Source organism: Pyrus communis, chromosome 4 (genome assembly GCF_041283825.1).
Source record: "Pyrus communis isolate YQ-2024b chromosome 4, ASM4128382v1, whole genome shotgun sequence".
Classification (NCBI taxonomy): Eukaryota; Viridiplantae; Streptophyta; class Magnoliopsida; order Rosales; family Rosaceae; genus Pyrus; species Pyrus communis.
Window position 1 is genome coordinate 3,718,617 of NC_142568.1, and position 19,139 is coordinate 3,737,755.

General features: G+C 36.0%; 3 protein-coding genes across 4 annotated transcripts; 2 read left to right on the plus strand and 1 right to left on the minus strand.

Annotated features, from left to right (window-relative positions):
• Window positions 1–2,215: 2,215 nt before the first annotated feature.
• On the plus strand, window positions 2,216–5,341 carry LOC137723308 (ubiquitin-related modifier 1 homolog 2). Its single transcript, XM_068462472.2, has 5 exons — window positions 2,216–2,374; window positions 3,345–3,394; window positions 4,599–4,674; window positions 4,787–4,869; window positions 5,037–5,341. Exons 2-5 carry the CDS (start codon window positions 3,372–3,374, stop codon window positions 5,152–5,154), a joined length of 300 nt encoding a protein of 99 aa, XP_068318573.1. The 5' UTR covers window positions 2,216–2,374; window positions 3,345–3,371; the 3' UTR covers window positions 5,155–5,341.
• Window positions 5,342–6,482: 1,141 nt separating this feature from the next.
• PEX13 (peroxin 13) lies at window positions 6,483–9,606 on the plus strand. Of its 2 annotated transcripts, XM_068461286.1 has the most exons (5): window positions 6,483–6,639; window positions 7,665–7,901; window positions 7,996–8,324; window positions 8,628–8,720; window positions 9,050–9,606. In XM_068461286.1, the coding sequence occupies exons 1-5, from the start codon at window positions 6,615–6,617 to the stop codon at window positions 9,281–9,283; spliced, it is 918 nt and encodes a 305-aa protein (XP_068317387.1). In that variant the 5' UTR covers window positions 6,483–6,614; the 3' UTR covers window positions 9,284–9,606. The 2 variants fall into 2 exon arrangements, with proteins under 2 accessions (XP_068317387.1, XP_088548484.1); XM_088692358.1 differs by lacking the exon at window positions 8,628–8,720 and having other exon boundaries at window positions 9,050–9,575.
• A 386-nt stretch (window positions 9,607–9,992) lies between these two features.
• LOC137722317 (DNA double-strand break repair protein) lies at window positions 9,993–14,725 on the minus strand. Its single transcript, XM_068461284.2, has 5 exons — window positions 14,376–14,725; window positions 14,066–14,171; window positions 11,223–12,867; window positions 10,870–10,963; window positions 9,993–10,668 (listed from the first exon to the last, which is right to left on the minus strand). Exons 1-5 carry the CDS (start codon window positions 14,465–14,467, stop codon window positions 10,629–10,631), a joined length of 1,977 nt encoding a protein of 658 aa, XP_068317385.1. The 5' UTR covers window positions 14,468–14,725; the 3' UTR covers window positions 9,993–10,628.
• Window positions 14,726–19,139: the final 4,414 nt, after the last annotated feature.

The window sequence follows — 19,139 nt, forward strand, 5'->3', positions numbered from 1 at the left end:
TTTTTTTTTTTTTTTTTTTTTTTCTCTAGACTCTCTCAAACTCTGGGCTAAATGCCAAATTTCCCCTCTATTCCCTCCCCCCCCCCAAACTCAACCCAACCCAAGCCAAATCTTTTGGCTAAAAGATAAATCTCAAATGAGGGCCAAATTCCTCTCAAGAAATAGCCCAAAAATGCATGGACTCTCCCTTTCCTAGCCCACTCTCAGCCCGGTCACTCGCGCCACTCGCCCCACACGGGCATTAGCCTTCAGCACCCGATAGGGTGGGACCCACTATCAGGGCAGCTATTAGAAGCAATTATGAGCCCAATGGCTCTTTTGTTCATCGGATGGTTGACATTATTGGACCGTTGGTTGATCCAACGGTCCAGATTCAAATTTAATTTTTTTTAAATGTTATTTTAAAATACATTGAATCCAACCGTTGAGATCGAATATAATCAAATATAACGGTAAAAAAAATTCTAATGGTCCAAATTTAAATCCAACGGCTAAAATAATTAAAAAAAATTGAAGGCTTGCTTTGGGGAAAGATTAGTGATTTTTTAATATTTATCGGAATTTAAATATTTTTAGATTAAAATGTTCATAAAATTAATTTACGATAATCTACAAAAAAAAAATTAAAGTTAATTTAAAAAAAAAGATTAGCCTAAGTTCATTATTCAATAATCCCGGCTAAAATTTTAGGTCATAAGGGTTGAAGCAGAAAATCTATTTCTGGGCTAAAAACTAAATTTTTCAGGTTAAAAAATTTGATTTTTAACCCAACCATTGGAGTTGGTCTAACAATTTTTTTTTTTTAATTAAATTTGAACCGATCAATCTATAAGCCGTGAAACAAATATTACATCTAGATAAATGGATAGTTATTCAGATAATAAATGTTTGTAGATTTAAACTTAATCAAATTGGAATTCTATTATTTATAAAAATAAAAGAATAAAATAATAATGGTTCACAACAATAATTAAATCGCTAAAACAATTTTCAACTTGAACGAATGACTCAGGATTGTAGTACTAAAAGGCAAGTGGGCTTCAACAAGAAAATAAAGTCGCACCAACTTATTAGATGGTCAGCAATAGAGCACTCTGATATGACATATGTCTACAATATTTCAATAGTATTAACTGATCATTTGGAGGGTTGTCATTAGAATATCAATATTTTTTACATTAAAAAGAAGTTGGTAGGTATTTCTTTGAAACCGTAAGCTTTTTTAGTTAGTTAATTTCCTACGTTGTATTCAATACGTGTATGTAATCATTCGTCTTAAATTTCTTTTAGTCTTTATAGGTATATAATTAGTCTCTGATTACTTGGTCGACACGGCAACTTGATGAGAATATCTTGTGGACTTCATATGGTAATATTCATATGCATTCACTTAGAAAATGATTGTTGAATGATTGAGTTATTTTAGGATTGTGAGATCAAATCATTTAGTCAATATATCAATTTACGACTTTGTTAATTTAAGTTAATTATAGAGGGAAATCAGTTTTGATATTTGTTAACGTATGGTTCTTTAAAACCCTAAAATAATATATAGTTGTAAGTTAGACCCAGAAGTTTTATAAATGTAGCATTGCGTGTGGGCAATAGGCAAAAATGTGATAAATGTGTCGATACATTAACCAAAAGCCATCAAGTATCTAAATGTAGCATTGCATGTGGGCAATAGGCAAAAATGTGATATTTTGATTTTCTTTACATTGCGTAATTTAATTAACACATAGTATTTCAGTTATTTTTTTCTACTACAATTTATTCACGCACTCAAATTTCGATTTTTTTTTAAACGATAACATTTGAGTTAAATTGTTAATTGTTAGGGAGAAGGGAGATTGGAATGATTCAAATCCGTTCTAAGATGCACCTTAATTCCTGCCATCCTTTTAATTTCACTTACAATGAAGCACCTTTTCAATTCCTTTCACTTTCTAACATGACCTTCACCTTCGCCTTCAACTTCATTCAAAGCCTTGCCTTTTGTAGAAAGAACTTAGGGCGAGAAAAGGTTCCTTACTCTGTCGTTCAATCATTTTATTAGAAGTCAAATTCAAAGTGTAAACACAATCACTTAATCAAACGATCGAAAAGGCTAAGCAATGAACCCTTATTGGGCCCAGATTATTTATTTCCCTATTATAAGCCCAAACTATTTAGGCCGGTTTGATTGATTAGCCCAAACGGGTTGAACCGTCTGCTTCCCACTCCTATAGCAATTAGCAGCACTACACTGTTGCAAAGCAAAGGCGCCAACGAACAGAAGAAAAACGCTCTCGCCCCTCTCTCTGCGTTCTTCAATTCCCGTCGCGAACTCGTTCTTCTAACTCTCTCTGAGCCTCAGCCGTTCCTTCTTAAAAAGGTAAACAGCTCAATTTTCTCACTGTATGTTTGGTTGCATGTAACGATCCCTATATCCCCAATTTAGGGTTTAGGGTTTAAGATTTAGGGTTACATATTGAAATTGGGTGCGTTAGCAGCTACTTATTAACTTAGAAATTGGGAGGAAGCACGAGCTGTAATATAAACATAGAAGAAAGCATGAAGGATGGTGTCTGTGAACTGCGGCACCGAGCCTTTTTTATTTTCCTTTCATTTCCCCTTTTAAAGTTCATAGAAATTAGAAATTATAAAAAAGAATGAAAAACGAATTATGGTTTTGAAGAAATGAATTACAAATCTATAATTTTTTTAAAAATTACTCTTCTGCTGTGCTCGTTGGGTTAGTGACTTAGTGTTAAGGGTTTTAATTGTGGTAGTGAGGTCATTTTCCGACGCAGCCATTGTATGAACAGAATGATGTTGGATTACTGAAATTTTGGTGTTGTGATTGATGATTTAGCTATTGAAATGATTGACAGCGTGGATGGCCTTTAATAACGGAGTACTAGCTTTTATCTCACCAGAAAATTATTTAGCTTTGTTTGCGCATAACCGAGTATTCAGAACTCGTGGACCGTCTTTCATGCTAGGTAGTAACCCATTGACTCAGGTCCAATCCCCTTTCTGCATATACAGTTGAGGGTTGTTATAAATGTAATGCTTATTCCATTGTGGCACTCGCTCATTTGTTCCAAATGTGGTTTCATTTTATTTGTTTATTGACCATACCCTTTTCATCGGCATTTCATTGTATTAAATTTATAGCGTGAACATGCTTCAGTTCCTTTGGAATTTTGATCATGAGCTGCACTTTTATAATGTGCATGAGCACTTGATTTTGATTTAAATTTCTGAGAATAACAAGAGTTTTATGAAGCTGACCCTGCATGGGAATGATGTTTCAGTTAAATTGAGCTCTCATTCCTTCTTCTCACTCTCTTGTTCTATAGGTCTGTAAACTCTGCAGCTTTTACAATATGCAGCTGACCCTTGAATTCGGGTAATAAATTTATTTTCCCTGTGTACTATTTTTCAAATTTTATTAATGGTTTATTGTTCTTGAGCTGTTGATTGGTCTTGGTTCTTGCTTCAAAGATTGTTTTACCTAATATGAGCATTATCCTAATTAGCTTTGAAAAATTTATTAAAATTTGATTTTTATTGTACATTGTTATATATATGTTGTCTTCTTCAGATTTTCAGCAGTGGTTCCTGTACTGTTTTCGTGTAGAATACTAGAATGTGCAGGCGGTTATGATGTCAATGATTTTGAATTCATAGCTAGGTTGGCTACTTTGATATTGTAAAACTGAAGGTGCTTTTGCATTTACAGTTGAATGGGGAAAATAAAAAACCTAGCTCCACCATTTTTCTTTTTCTGTTCTATAGAACAATGGTGAAAAGAATTTTTTTGGTATTCCATTGAATTGTATCTTTTCTGGCGATGGATTTATCTCATGATGAATATTGTACTTTTTTGGACTCTTAACACTTTCTTTTTAACAATATCTTTGCATGTCACTTTGGTGGTCAATCTTCTATGAAAATTATTTCGTATGTTTCCTTTTTAGGGTTAGGTATTGTCCACTTTTGATGCTTTGGACATATAGTAAACATGACTATGATGAAATTCAAAACTTCCATTAATAAAACATGACATCCAGAGCAAGATTCACGATACCATTTTGGGTCTCTTTGCACTATGTTGTAGAAGTTTGCAACTCTTTTGTGTTCCAAGAGATTTGAATTTTTTTTTCCGGTTTTCTCAGATCTTAATTGTAGTGGGAATTGGCATATGTCATTACATAAATGAAATACTCTAATACCATGACACATCATAAAAATAAAAAGAGGACAGCATGACAGTATAGCACCATTAGCTTTATGGCTATCTACGAGCCATTCTTAAAGTTGACCGGACTTGTTTCTGTATTGCACTTGGTAGTCTCCCTTTTCTATCGTGGGCAAACTCTTATCATGGGAGAACTTTTACATCAATTTTTTTTATTAACTTTTATGCCTTATATAAGGTATTCAGAGTTTGAGTTTGACTTTTTGACAATATCTTTTGCGTTTTTATGGCAATCCATTTCAACTGTATGTGTGTGCGCACTCTTATCCTTTTTCTACCTTGTGCCTTTTGAACCTGAGTGAAACTATGTTTGTTTCCTTATGTGGCGTGGAATCATGTTTTCTTTCTGCAGTGGAGGATTAGAGCTTCTATGCAACTCTGTAAAGATTCATAATGTCAACGTTGAATTGCAAAACGGAGCAGAAAAGGTAAACTTCAGCTTCTGTTAAGGCTAAGAAGAATAAGTAAAAATCTGAAGCGGATTTGGTCGCTTTTATTTATTTCTATTAGTCAACACTGTTTTCGTTTTCTTCTTCTCAGCTAACCATGAAAGATTTGCTCTCTTGGATCCGTACCAATTTGATCAAGGAGAGGCCTGAAATGTTTATGAAAGGGGATACTGTGTAAGCTAAAATCTGTTTCAGACTTGAATTTAAAGTGAACATGTTCCTCGGTCGCTTTGATAATTTTGTAATAAATATGCGGTTAGTGGTTTTGATAGGTAAAACAAATAACTTGACACAGGGCTATAATACTCTTGTGATAACATGAAGCTTCGGTTGTCTTGCAGGAGACCCGGTGTTCTAGCCCTTGTGAACGATTGCGACTGGGAGCTGAGTGGGCAACTTGATACGACGCTAGAGGAGAAGGATGTCGTTGTCTTCATTTCAACCTTGCACGGTGGATAGTATGTGGATCGTTGTATTGACTTTAGATTCTCACTAAAGCCTATATATGGCATGTGATTGTTATTTCGATATAGGATAATGACAAATGGTTTCGGATTCTCACCAAAACATCATACTGTGTGAGCTATTCTGTTGACGTCTCGACATAAAAGCTGTGATGCCGGTTGTGATGGGGCTTGTTGGATTACTATTTCGTTTAGTTTTTGTGCTGTTTTGTGAAAGGGATACAGTGAAAGTACATGGGAGAATTGGAGAATGGAGGAAGAATGAAGTGGGGTGGTAGGAGAAAACAAAAACTTGAAAGTGAGGTAACTTCAAATTGTTATTGATCGTTGGTCTTTTAGTTGGGAGATTTCAACACGCTTTTTTGCTGGTACACGGGAGTGGGGGAGTATGCTAAATCTCATAATGGACAAATTATTATAATGTGATTCAAATTCGTATTTGGCAAGAATCAAGCTTAAGACATTTCACTTACAAGTGAGGATGAAAAATACTAAATTACAGTACTAAGTGAAATGCCCTTTAGTCTTTTAGTTTTTTTGTTTTACAAGAATTAGGTTTAATTCCCTTCTTAAAAAACCCTATTCCCTGCTTTATTACTTTTAAGTCTTTATATATTACTATTTAAAATAATCAAATTTGTGGTTTGTCTTCTTTCGTCAACTCATAAATTCAACAAGACTCAAATTCGACAGAGATCTTTTCTTAATTGAGGTTCTCTGCATCAATTTGACATTAGAACAAGATTCGAGTCATGACAACACATTCAAGTAAAAACTTCAAAGAAAAACATATAAAAAATATTCAAATTCATATGTAAGACAGAAATATAAGTAGGACGTAATCTTAATCAACTAACTTAATTCACTTTACTTTAGAATAATTTATCTCTATTAATTAATAAAATCTTATTTGTCAATCAAAAGAGGGTGAAAAGACAAATTAGTTTTCAATCACACAAAAAAATGATGGGCAATAATATAATTTTATATGCAATGTTAAAATACCTTCAATATTAAAAAAAAAAATATCGAAATCAAAAACCTCGCACTTCCCTCACCTACTCTCTCTCTCTCTCTCTCCCTCTCTCCTCATTTTCTAAAAAAAATATATTCATACACCTAAAATGCCTAGGCAAATATTAGTATTTATAATGTAAACTAAGAAATTTCCTCGTAAAAATGAGAGAAAGTCCACCAAACAATTACAATGACCGATTCAAGGCCGCCATAGGCGTAGGGCCCAACAGCATTGACGGTCCACACTGCAATATGATCGTTCTTCACATTACCCAACAGAATTCAGAAGCCGACAAATCGCGCTGGCCAAAATAAATAAATAAATAAAAAGATAAATACAAAATAAAAGAAAATAACAATAAAATCATGAGAGAAGGATAGGGTGTCTTGAAAAGTGGAACGACCTCCTCTGTCGGTTGACGTGTTTCTGCATTCCGGATGGACTCGAATTCCCAGCCCTCAGGTTCCAATCCCTAATTTTTCATGAATTTTGCAGCTAATCGGTTTAATTTCTTGTTATTCTTATTGAATTTCACGGTTTAATTTCTGGGTTCAGCAAAAATTGAATTTTTCTTATGCCTTTTTGTATGATTGTTAGTTTGGTATGGAGGGTTTTGGGAATTTTGATTGGTTGTTCGGGATATTGGAGTTTTGGGGTTTTTGATTGTTGATTAGGGATTGTAATTTCTGGGTTTGGGAATTGTTTTTGAGGTTAGGGTATGTTTGTTTCCCGAGAAAAATTGTGAGGAAAATGGAACGGGTTCTAGTTTGGGATGATCTGTTGTTCGTATTTTATCGCTCTGTGTAATTGACTGAAAATTACTCCCCTGCTTTGCTCGTTGGGTTAGTGTTAAGGGTTTTAATTGTGGTAGTGAATTAATTTTCCGACGTAGCGATTGTATTAACACAGTGATGATTGATTACTGGAATTTTGGTGTTATCAATGATGATTTAGCTATTGAAATGATTGATATCGTGGTTGATTTGTTAAACAGAGTACTAGATTGTATCCAAGCATAAAATTATGTAGCTTTGCTTGTGCATAACTATCTTTCTCGCTAAAGCTATCGTTAAAAGTTGTGTTCACCAATTATCCAGAACTCGTGGACTGTGTTTCATGTTAGGTGGTAACCCCTTGACTCATTGTCCCCTTGCTGCATATAACCACACAGTTAAATGTAACGCTTATTCCGTTGTGGCGCTCACTTCTTTGTACCAAGTTTGTTCTAAAATTTCAATATATTCGTTCATGGCACATACCCTACTCATCGGCAATGAGTTGTGATTTAAATTTATGGGATAGCAAGATTCTGATGAAAACTAGGATGATTTCTTTTATTTCTGCTATGAATTTTTTTGGCTTTTATAAGACATTTGTTTGTGTAACTTCAACTTTTACTAACTTGGCAGATTGTGGTTAAGTTCATGTGGTGGTCATGGTATTGTTTTTGCTTTGGAAATTGAGTTACATTGTGTTCATTTTTGCAGCTAATGGTCCTCCCCCAAAACCATGGGAGAGAGCAGGTTCCTCATCTGGTCCTGCACCTTTTAAACCCCCATCAGCTGGAAGCACGAGTGATGTAGTTGAGGCGTCGGGAACTGCTAAACCTGGAGAAATTGTTCCAAGTTCTGATAGAAATACCACTGCTAATAGAAATGCTCTGGCTAGGCCGGTTCCCTCAAGGCCTTGGGAGCAGAACTATGGAAGCAGCACCAACTATGGAGGTTAGTGAAACATGATCTTCTCCGTCCCCTTATTTTGGCTTTCCAAATTACTTTGTTGGCTTTCTAACATTAGTTTTTGTTTTACCCATTCCAGGATATGGTTCTACTATGAACTATAACTCGGGTTACGGTTCTGGAATATCTGGAACGTCTGGAATGTATGGTTCATATGGTGGAAGTGGAGGATTATACGGTGGGGGGATGTATGGCAACAACAGCATGTATAGGGGAGGGTATGGTGGTGGTGGTGGGCTTTATGGTTCTTCTGGAATGTATGGAGGTGGGATGTACAATAGTAGTTTAGGAGCCCCAATGGGTGGTTATGGAATGGGCATGGGTGGTCCTTATGGAGGTCAAGATCCAAATGATCCATATGGTCCTCCTCCATCTCATCCAGGGTTTTGGATTTCAGTACTTCGGGTGGTAAGCATTTGCTGTTTTTACTTGTTTATAGTTTCCTATTGGTCGGATGAAAAATGCATAAACATGAGTGCATTTATAAATTAGGTAGGCTTAATTAACTATGAAGCTTTCTAATTGGCTAAGATGCAGCAAAATGAGAAGTCTATGTATTTCTCATTTATCTTGTTTTGTGGAGCCAGCTCACATGTCATCTACAATTCTCTTTTGGGATGGGAATTGATAGAACAAGAAGAGGATGTAGTTATTTCAGGATTCTGATGACTTCCGCGTGATTACTTATTCAAAATTTTATTATTCTTGCAGACGCAAGGTGTGGTTAACTTTTTTGGTCGAATTGCAATTCTCATAGACCAGAACACCCAGGCATTCCATTTGTTCATGTCTGCACTTCTACAGGTTTTTCATCTGTCATTACATCTCTTTATCCGCCCTCAGTGTGGAATCAACTGTTGTACACATATGTTTTAGAGAATTGCATCTTGTTCAATTGCACACGGCACATCCTTATATTGTATGACCTGAACTCTATTGTGTTGTTTACAATACCTTGCCATTTTCCTTTAGTACATGATATTAAAAGTCAACGGTAGGATTTCTGGTTTATAAGTTGCCATATTCCTCATATCGTTTGGGTTGAATGGAAGACTAATGACAGATTTGAGACCATTTTAAGACTTAGAGCTTGTTTGTGCATTATGTAACTGTTTGACTTTACTTTGATGCAGCTTTTTGATCGTTCTGGATTATTGTACGGAGAGCTAGCTAGATTTGTATTCAGGATGCTGGGAGTTAAAACAAAATCCAAGGTTCATCCTCCAGGTCCGAACGGGTTTAACGGACCGCATGGACCCAACGGACCCCATGGACCCTACGGAGGAAACCAGAACTTCATTGAGGGTCCGAGACCTGCTCCTAGTGGTGGTTGGGACAATGTTTGGGAAAATGATGCCGGTAAATGAAGAGACAAGTGATATTTTGCCCGCCCGGCGAATCGTGCTTGCAACCAGGAAAACAGGGAGGAAGAAAGGAATATCTTCAACCCCCACTTTAGTGAACAAGAGTGCCAATAGAAGCGAATGTAGATGTGGAGTCCTGTATCTTTGGTACTGGTACCAAATTGTTTGTGGGTCGTTAGATGAGCCAGTGAAAAAAAAAAAAAAAAAAAAGTGTGACAAAATAAGATATAAGCATTGTGGACGTCTTGAATCTGAAATGTTTATGTTTAATTATAAGTTGTGATTACATTCTTAACATTAGTTTCATCTGGAAATTTATTATTCAACTAAGGGCGTGTTTACTTGTGAGGAATAGAAATTAGAATCATTTGATTCTCGAGTATCCGTCGTTTACTAGAACAGGGGCTGAATGAGAATCATTTCACTGTTTAACTTTCTCGTGTTCTTACTCATACATATGGAATCGAAAAAAGTACCAAGTTTTCCTTGAAATCCGTAATCAAATAACTAGGAATTGGAAATTAAATCAACTAGTAGGGGGCTAGTTGATCCGATTTTCTTTCCTTCCCGCATTTCTAAGCTCTCCAATTTCTTAATTTCCCGTTTACGTTAAGTAAACATGCCCAAAACTAAAGATGAAAACTTGATTTCCTAGACGGCTTTTACGTTTGTGAATCTTTGCATAAACAAATAACTACAGCACGGTAAACTGTTTACAGTACTAAAACTGGTACTTCATATTATTTGCAGGGGAAAACATGAACCGTTGTATAAACAAATACAGAGCACATAGTCGCACTTGCAAGGTCCAACAAAAAAACTTCCTAGTATGAGTTCCGAGGTACAAGGCTTAAACTCGACGAGTAAGATTCCTCGATCGGCTGGAACCAGAAATTAAAATTGTCTCCAACTAACATGGTTTCTTGTTCTCAGGTACCAATAGTTCTTGTGTAATTTCTATACATACAGCTATACATTTCGATGGTTTCCTCATGCAGCTAACAGAACTTATGATATTGTGGGCAGGGGTCACGGGACAAACCGTTTCATAAATAATTGCAGATCTCTGCCATGCAAGCACCTATGTAGCTCCAGTCATTTAGTTAAGGCTCAAATTTCCAAGATTTGATTGCTGGCTGGTCTTCTTCAATGAGTAACAAGCGGCAATGACGAATAAGTATGTGTTAAGTCCATATTAAGTTCTTGACCTCATTGTATAACTAAGCTCCTTCAACTCGCGGCGAGAAGAAAAACAAAGCCGCAGTACAAGCTTGAGGATGAGTGTGAAAGAATTCAGCATATTCTTCTGGAATCTTCTGAAAATGGACAACCAAAACCTCACAAGATGCTATAGTAGGCCCATCAACTTCTTTAATGCTTCTATTCCACTGCATATACAGAAGTTGTGCAATATCAATACAGACATCAAGTGTTTTAAACAAGTTTTTGTTTAAGGCACTACACATCGTCTTCTGTCTGACAGAGTCAGGATCTCTTTAAGAAAATAATTTCAAATGCTACACGGATCTAAGCAGAAATCTCAATGTAAAGCAAAGTTACAATCATCCAGAAAAGCGAAGCACTGATACCTTTTTGGAAAAGAGGGTATTAAATCCTCAATTACTTGAACAATTATTGTACCATCATCATTTTCCTGAGCAAATGTCTGTTTTTCTTCTACCTCTGTCATGAGCACAAAAATGAAGTCTTTATGTTTTCACTTTCTACCACAAAGTGGGGGAATAAGGGTAACAAAAACGTAAATCATGTACCATTTTATTAGGAATCTTTTTTATTGTGGATACAATCAAGTCTTAAGTAGTTATGAAAAAAAATTAAATCCTAATGATGGGTTTCATTTTTCTCATTAGGATTTAATTTTCTTTAGTTCACTCTCCATATGACATGAGAGAAGGAAAAAAGAATAATAATAGTTGGATACCTTGATAATCTTCTTGAGCTGCACAATTACCTCTGAGATATAAACAATCATCCCAGTCTAAACCCAATCCTTCTCTCTGTGCAAAATCATCCAACATATGACCAATGAGATTATACGCAATCATGCTTGTCTCATCACATACCTCTTGGACGGCAAGGTATTCATTCTTACAAGTAGTTTGCTTATTAAGCGCCTCTTCTGGGTTGAGATGCAGCGAGTTTTCTGTATCCATTCCAGTATTACACTCAGGTTCATGTCTCTCATTGAAATTTCCATCAAACCCTGTTCTGATACCACTGCAGTCTACAGAATCAGCTTGAGTGGAGAGCATATGTTCAAGTCGCTCACTGTTGTGAGATGTAAGGAGGGGATAACTGCAATTAGGGGTAGTATTAGCAGTAGGTGGCTTGCAAAAAGATGGCATTGACTCCCCAGTACTTTCAACTTCACCATACGAATCATTAGAATGAGATCTCTCACTTCCAGATATTCTATCTTCCTCGAACCAACCCTTGTTGTCAATATTATCGTCGCCATCGTCGTCATCATCATTATCATCACTTTCTTCCATTTCTTCCATATATGCATCAGAGAAATCTACATCCAAGTCATGATCAGGAAACGTATCCCAAATAACCTGCTTTATCTGAGCACTCACATTCAATATGCATTCTACCTCTTCTTCAATTTCATCCTTTAGGATGCGTCTATCCGATTTACTTTGGGAATTCCTATTGATAAAAACAAGTGCTTCTAATAAAGACTTGGGAATGGTATCCATATCACCACACTCGAAAAGAAATTCAGTTAGCATTTTCCTAATTGCTCTCCGCAAACTCCTGTTGGATACTTTAGCATTCGGGTCTAGCAGAATCTTCAAGTTTTTCAGCTCTGGTATTGTAATCTTTGTCTTAACTAACCAAATAGCTCTAGCTATCTCATCCTGCAATATCTTTATTTCTGGTGAGAATTGGTGAAACTCTGTTGCAGTGGAATTATGAAAACCTGGTATTAACTTCATTGATAAGCCTACTACTGCCAAGGCTTTGGCTAATGGCTGCTGCAGTTCATCACCTATGCCAAGTTCTGTGAGCATCTCCTCACTTGTTTCCCTCACTTGATTAATTAGTCTATCTCGATTCCATCCACTTTTTTTAGACTGTAGTTGAGGCAGACTTTGTCGCCCTCTAAGCTTTTTGTTCATTGCAATTAGAGTCTCAAGAGGCATGTCCGGGAGTCTATCCAACAGCTTTCTAGCGGCAGCACGATTAGATTGTGATCTGGAGGATAGAACTGTGATAAAATTATCTCGGAAATATTGCGGGTCATTGAGAAGTTGAGAAAGATATTGAGAAATTTCCACTTTATCATCATCTTTATCTTGGCTTCCGAAAACTTTTGGCAAAGATTCTCTGATAACCTTTTTCATCTTCCAACGAGTTTTCTCAAACTTGGCTGAGCCTCCTGTTAGTTTCAAAGCAAAAAGGTAAAGCCCCTTGTTAGTCAAGTCATCAAGGCACGATGACAAGACTCTGTATATATTTGGTGTGTCAAACAGTTGTATATCATCTTGAAATACTCGATTCCCCCCAACTTCACATCCTAAGGCTGCATCGACACAAGACTTTGCAACTTCATAGAACATCTGACAGACAGATTGAGTAGATCGTAAGCATAATTGAAAAAAGGTAACCAAACAACTTTGGAATAATGCTAGAGGAACACAAGCCAGGTAGAAGAAACACAGAAGAAAACTAAGGTTCTGCCTGGTAGTGCTTCTTTATGAAGCACTTCCAACCAGCAGATCTTCTGTTGGAATCACAATTTAGAATACACACACACATTTGTTTATATATTGATAGATAGACCGAGACAGAGATGAAGCTTCGATGAGGGATTCCTCAAATATTTTATTTGAAGGATATCTTTTAGGGGCCCCTATGTATTGTAGATTAATGATGTGACCATCAATTTTTTAAGTCTTCCCTCAAAGACCAAACTCTGCAAAAAATTTACCCAAATCAGAAGACAAATAACCATTTGATCACAACTAGATGTCTTAATGGTTTACAATTTGTCTTAACTTTTTTCCAAGGAAGATCTATGATTGAAGACTCCAAAACAGGTTATTGGATTATTCAAATACGCTGGGGATTGTGCCCCACAAGGGGTCGCTCAAATAAGCTTATTTGAGGGATCCCTAAATGGAAAGGGACTCATGCAGAAGTGCTTGAACTGAATCCCACTAGCACCTTAATACAATCAGCTGACTATGTAGAACCGATACCGGTACAAGAACAATGACGATCATATTAAGCATGCATTTTGGAAGACTAAAAGGTTAATATTGATGCATACTAAATTCTGTATAACAGCAATAAGCACTTTTATTATGCTGATGGTGCATGTTTACAGCAGGAGGATCTAAATGTCACTGTCAATCTTTTTGCTTCTGATTAAGAAGCTCCAGCTTTAATAAGAGCAGTTCAAAATAAAGAAGATAAGGCATAAAACCTCTGTATGCATAGTTCCAAAAACAATGCATTGGTATCCAGTGTTTGTCTACTTAACACGCACTCCCACACGGCAATCCGATTATCTATGTTGTAATCTACATTACATAAGAAGAACCAATAAGAATGGCACCGCCACTTAATCTTAAAATGTCGCGACGAGGCCACACCTCTAGATTCCCGAATTGGTGAAAACACAAATTATTCATATTCCGGGGTTATCATATGCTACTGGACACTACATCTATGCCTATGAATGCACACATTATATGCACTCTTCTTTCAAACGCAGTAAAAGCACGTATCTATCGACAAGAGAAATAAACTCACATCGTCTTCCCTAAGAAACGATTCGGGCAATGCCTTGTTTTCTAAAAACTCAGGATTCTCAAACTTCTTTTGCTCAGCATTGGAAGCAGGAAGCCCCAACAACCACCTGCACAGAAAATTCAAAAATTCAAAAAATTAATCAATCAATAAGCATAACTATTGGTCAATTAAAAAACTTTTAAGAAAAACAAAATTTTTGGGCACAGAAGAAAGAGCTTAAATTTATCAATTCGCACACAACCAGGAACTGAATCGAAAGAAAGGAAATTGGTAAATCGGAAAAGCAAAAAGAAAAGAAAATTTGAATGACCTCCTTTTGAGTTGAATCTGCTTCTCTTGGTGTTTAATTTGGGACCAAATAGAATCGTTATCTGTGTTGTAAATCTCAAAGTCTTCCTCCATCAGCGGCGATTTCGATTTGATATTTGTTTGAGAGACGGAGAAAATGTATCTGTCTGCACTCTCTGTAGGGTTTTAGAAGCCGAGGGGTTCTGAGGGGGGAAGGGTGCGGGAGGACAAAGTCTTGAGTCCCGCATCGCACGTATCTGTACGGGCCTTAAGACAAAATCCCGAAGCCCACCACAACCGGGGTGGGGTCATGAGTGACGTGTGAGATCGTGTTCTTTGTACATTAAAAAATATTTTGTGTGGAAGAAGTGTGGGATACAAATGAAGTCAGATGAACATGAAAAATCAGGAAAGGTGGGGTAGGGAAATTATTTTGTGTGTGGGGCCAACAAGCTAGCTAGTCTGGGTCTTGTATTTTAGAATTTCTTTACCGCTACCTATGTAATGACTTCACCCTCTTCTCACATCACCCTTTGGCCCACCACCTTCGAATTCCTCACACAAGAATTTCCCATGCGAGAGAATCTTGACTCCAAAACAACCTTAGCACCTTTTACTAAGTTATTCCGCAAGTCAGTGCGTCGTCTGAAAAATTATATCCTTAAGATTTCTTAGTCTAGTTGCCCCCTTCGGACTCACTTAAGCACGACATCGCTGCAAGACGTACTGATTTGGTACGCTAGTCCGGAATAGAAGTAAACGTACTCTGGCCCTCGGCGGCAAAATTCATAAGTATTACCCGCATGATTTTCGAAACTCCCTTTGCATTATTCTCTCAAATGGTTAAAGCCCGGTTTGAATCGTATAACCCATAACCCTTGAGTTGCATAAACTTTCCAAAAGCCAGATGGTTGGTTGGATCATCGAATAGCAGGTTTAGGTCCCAAAATTCGAAGTATGCCTAATGTAACCGCTCTTAATACATTTACTAAAACTATTATAAAATATGATAACATACTATTATGTCAATTTTTGTATCATAATCTACTTTTTGCTGTTATTAGGCATACTTATAAAATGAGATAAAAAGAAATTCATTAAGAACGCCCAATAACTTACATGAGACAAGCGTGTGAATGTGGTTAAAGCAAACAACGAGGCCACACATGCTAAAAGAAATAACACAACTCCATAACTACAAGCTCATTTGAAGTACAATACAATTCCTCAACCACAAAAGATCCAAATCCCATCAACACAAAAGATAACACTCACGATAACTAAAATGTGCTAGTTGCATAACTATCGAAATCATCACAAGGTAAAGACCGCAACATCATATGCTGATCTTGTAATTGTCGACAAAAAGCATCTGTACTATGAGTCAACTTGAAGTTATTCTTGATAGTCATTTACCATGCTTATAAACCACTAAACCACAATTCAAGATTTAAACAATAATCGTTGCTCTAAGATCCAAGGTTGAATGGTAAGCCACAACTGTTAACAAAAGTTCTTCTTAATAGAGTGAGAGAGTAACCACAATCTCAAAGACTACTACGAAAACGAAGAGTGATCACCACTAAAAACATGAACAAAAGGTTCTCGCCAACCCAAAAGCTAAAAGGCATGAGTTGGAAGTGGCATAGCTTTCTTTGTTTCTTTTTACTGCTTGCAATTTTTTTTTAAATTATACTTTTTATTTAGGACACACTTACAAGATTTTAAGACCTAACTTAATGTAAGAGTTTTCGAATCTTCCCCCTCTAATAATTTATTTAAAAAAATAATAATTTAAGGTCATTTGATAACCATTTCGTTTTTTTTTTTCCTTTTATTTTTTTAAAACAGAAATCTTGTTTGGCAACTACATGCAGTTTAAAAAAGTGAAAAGTGAAAACTATTTTCTCTAGTTTTCAAAATTTGCTCTTGAGTTTCAACCTTTGGTATACTAAACAAAATTTTAGCTTTCAAAAAAGTGAAAACTTAACTAAAAACGAGATGATTATCGAACAGTCCTTAGACCATCTCCAACTCTTGGGTTAAAACTTAAAATTTTTAGCTAGAAAATTTAGTTTTAACCCAGAAACAACTTTTCTGCTCCAACCCTTCTGATCTAAAATTTTAGCCCCAGATTATTAAAGAATAAATTTAGGCTATTTTTTTTAAATTAACTTTTTTTTAAAACAAAATTATGTAGACTATCCTAAATTAATTTTATGAACATTTTAACCTTAAAATATTTAAATTTCAGTAAATATTGAAAAATCACTAAATAGACACATGAAACTCAAGAAACACAATGAAAGAATATGAAACACAAGATAGAGATGTATAAACACAAAACACACAAAGCACATATGAAGCATATACAAAACATATGATAGAGATGTATAACACATTAAACACATGAAACACACAAAACAAACGAAACACACACCAAATACATACAAAACACATGAAACACAAACCTACACACCTGAAACGCAAACCTTCAATCATCCTCTATATAAGCATATGTTGAATATCTAACCATCACACAACATATTCACCAATCATCCAACTTTCATAGTGTTTTTGTTTTCTCAAAATTATCAATATCTCATTAATGAGTGATAGAATAATGCGTAGATTGGCAATGTAAAGGGCACAATACCAAGCAAGCCTTGCAACTAGGGATGCATAAATGAACAACGAAGAAGCTGAATTTGCAAACTCGCTTATGCAATGTGAGCACCATGTCGGATCTAGCTATTGTGGTTCTGTCACGGGGCGTTCATTTGTGCAGCGTGATAAAGAAGAATGTCATAACCGGATGATGAAAGACTATTTCATCGAACGTCCAAGATATCTTCATCGTGATTTTCAGAGGCGGTATCGAATGAGGAGAGAGTTTTTTTGAAAGCATCTTAAATGCATTTGTCCATCATGACCACTACCTTGCAAGGAAGATAGATGTCGTAGGCCGATAAAGTCTATCACCTCATCAAAAGCTCACATTTGCATTCAGATGCTAGCTAATGGGTACTCTGCAGACTTAACTGACAAATATTGTCGACTTGCGGAAAGTACTGCTATTGAGAACCTTAAGCGCTTCTGTAAGACAATTAAAGCCATATATGGAGCCACATACCTCCGAAAGCCAAATCTTGAAGACTTGAAGATGCGTCTACGCAAAGTAGACAAAAGAGGCTTCCCTAGCATGATAGGAAGTCTCAATTGCATGCATTGGGAGTGGAAAAATTGTCCTACTGCTTGGGCTAGCCAATTCAAGGGAGTGCAACCATATGTACAATAATTATTGAAGGCCCCTTGAATTATTGAAGGCATCTATTATACATAAAGTGTGCAACAATATATACAATAATTATTTAAGGCCTTTTGAATTATTGAAGGCATCTATTGTACATCAAAGTGTGCAAAAATATGTATAATAATTATTCAAGGCATCTTGAATAGAAACAATAATTAATAAGCTATAAATTTAATACAAACGATAATTAATAAGTCATAAACTTAATACAAATGATAATTAATAAACTACACAAACTTAATACAAACGACAATTAATAAACTACATATACTTAATACAAACGGCAATTAGTAAACTACATAAACTTAATACAAACGATAATTAGTAAACTACATAAACTTAATAATGATATCCATCACCTTGACTTGGTGGTGGGCTTGGGATATAGCCTTGAGATGAATCATCATCTTGAAAGATACTCTTTGTGGCATGCTTTCGTAAAATTTCCTTTTACTTATCACGTAAGACTTTCTTCCTATATGGAGTGTATTTGTTGAGGCCTTCCCTTATCAAATCACATTCGAACCTTTCTTGCTCCCTTTCCCCTTCCTTCATAAAAGCCAAGCGCAATCGGGCCGCTTTTTCCTCCCGAGAGCTATAGCCTTTAGCCAATTTTGCAAATTTGGTAGAAATCGTTGCACTAACCGGATCTTGGAACTTCCCTTTTCTCTTTGCTTCCTTTTGCTTATCTCTTCCCAGGGGCCTTGCAAAAGAAGAAATTAGGGTCAACAAATCGACACATCATTGACATCATTTGTCTTTGTGGCTTCACTACCAAATAATTTTCCCCATTGTTGGTCCACATCGGTTCCCCACCTTTGACAATCCTTGAGGACGTCCCAAGCATGATGCAACTTAAAAGCTTGGTTTTTTGGTGTAGTTCTTGTCTTGTAAATTGTCATTACTTTGTCACCCTATGCAAGAAATACACAAATACAATTAGTTACAAAATAAGATTATGTACATGACAAATAACATATCAACAAAGAAACTCACCACTTATACGGCGCTCCTTTCACTAGCCATGTCAATCATGACTTTCTCCAAGCTTCATTTCCATAAAGTGCATACTTTGTTGATAACCTTCCACTGATCGTAAATACCACCAAATTCCCTTCGGCCGGAGTTAGAATTTTCATTGAACTTATCAACGATTTTAGCCCACAAAACCTTTTTATTTTGATTCGTGCCAATGGCATAATAGCAACTCATGCCACGCAAAAAGCAACATCTTCCTCAAATGACCAATTACGACCTCTAATATGATCTTTTGCCATCTTGAAAATTTTGGAACTTGGAAGAAATGGTTTTGGAAGATGGTAGAAAGAAAAATTGAAAGAATTGTTGGAGAAAAGTGACTTTTGTGTGGATATTTGAACATGTATTTATAGAGTTTTTGGGTGAATTTTGAGTTAAATATATATTTTTTTGTTTTAGCCGTTGGATTTAAAGTTGGACCGTTATATCTTTTTG

Excerpts from the sequence above, each read along its gene's own strand:
- PEX13 (XM_068461286.1), top strand. The coding sequence starts at position 6,615 with ATGGACTCGAATTCCCAGCCCTCAG. Across the intron at positions 6,640-7,664 it reads CTCGAATTCCCAGCCCTCAG|CTAATGGTCCTCCCCCAAAA; the intron begins GTTCCAATCCCT and ends TCATTTTTGCAG. Across the intron at positions 7,902-7,995 it reads AAGCAGCACCAACTATGGAG|GATATGGTTCTACTATGAAC; the intron begins GTTAGTGAAACA and ends TACCCATTCCAG.
- LOC137722317 (XM_068461284.2), bottom strand. The coding sequence starts at position 14,467 with ATGGAGGAAGACTTTGAGATTTACAACACAGATAACGATTCTATTTGG. Across the intron at positions 14,172-14,375 it reads CAGATTCAACTCAAAAGGAG|GTGGTTGTTGGGGCTTCCTG; the intron begins GTCATTCAAATT and ends TTTTCTGTGCAG. Across the intron at positions 10,964-11,222 it reads AGCTCAAGAAGATTATCAAG|AGGTAGAAGAAAAACAGACA; the intron begins GTATCCAACTAT and ends TGCTCATGACAG.
- LOC137723308 (XM_068462472.2), top strand. The coding sequence starts at position 3,372 with ATGCAGCTGACCCTTGAATTCGG. Across the intron at positions 3,395-4,598 it reads CAGCTGACCCTTGAATTCGG|TGGAGGATTAGAGCTTCTAT; the intron begins GTAATAAATTTA and ends TTCTTTCTGCAG. Across the intron at positions 4,675-4,786 it reads TGCAAAACGGAGCAGAAAAG|CTAACCATGAAAGATTTGCT; the intron begins GTAAACTTCAGC and ends TCTTCTTCTCAG.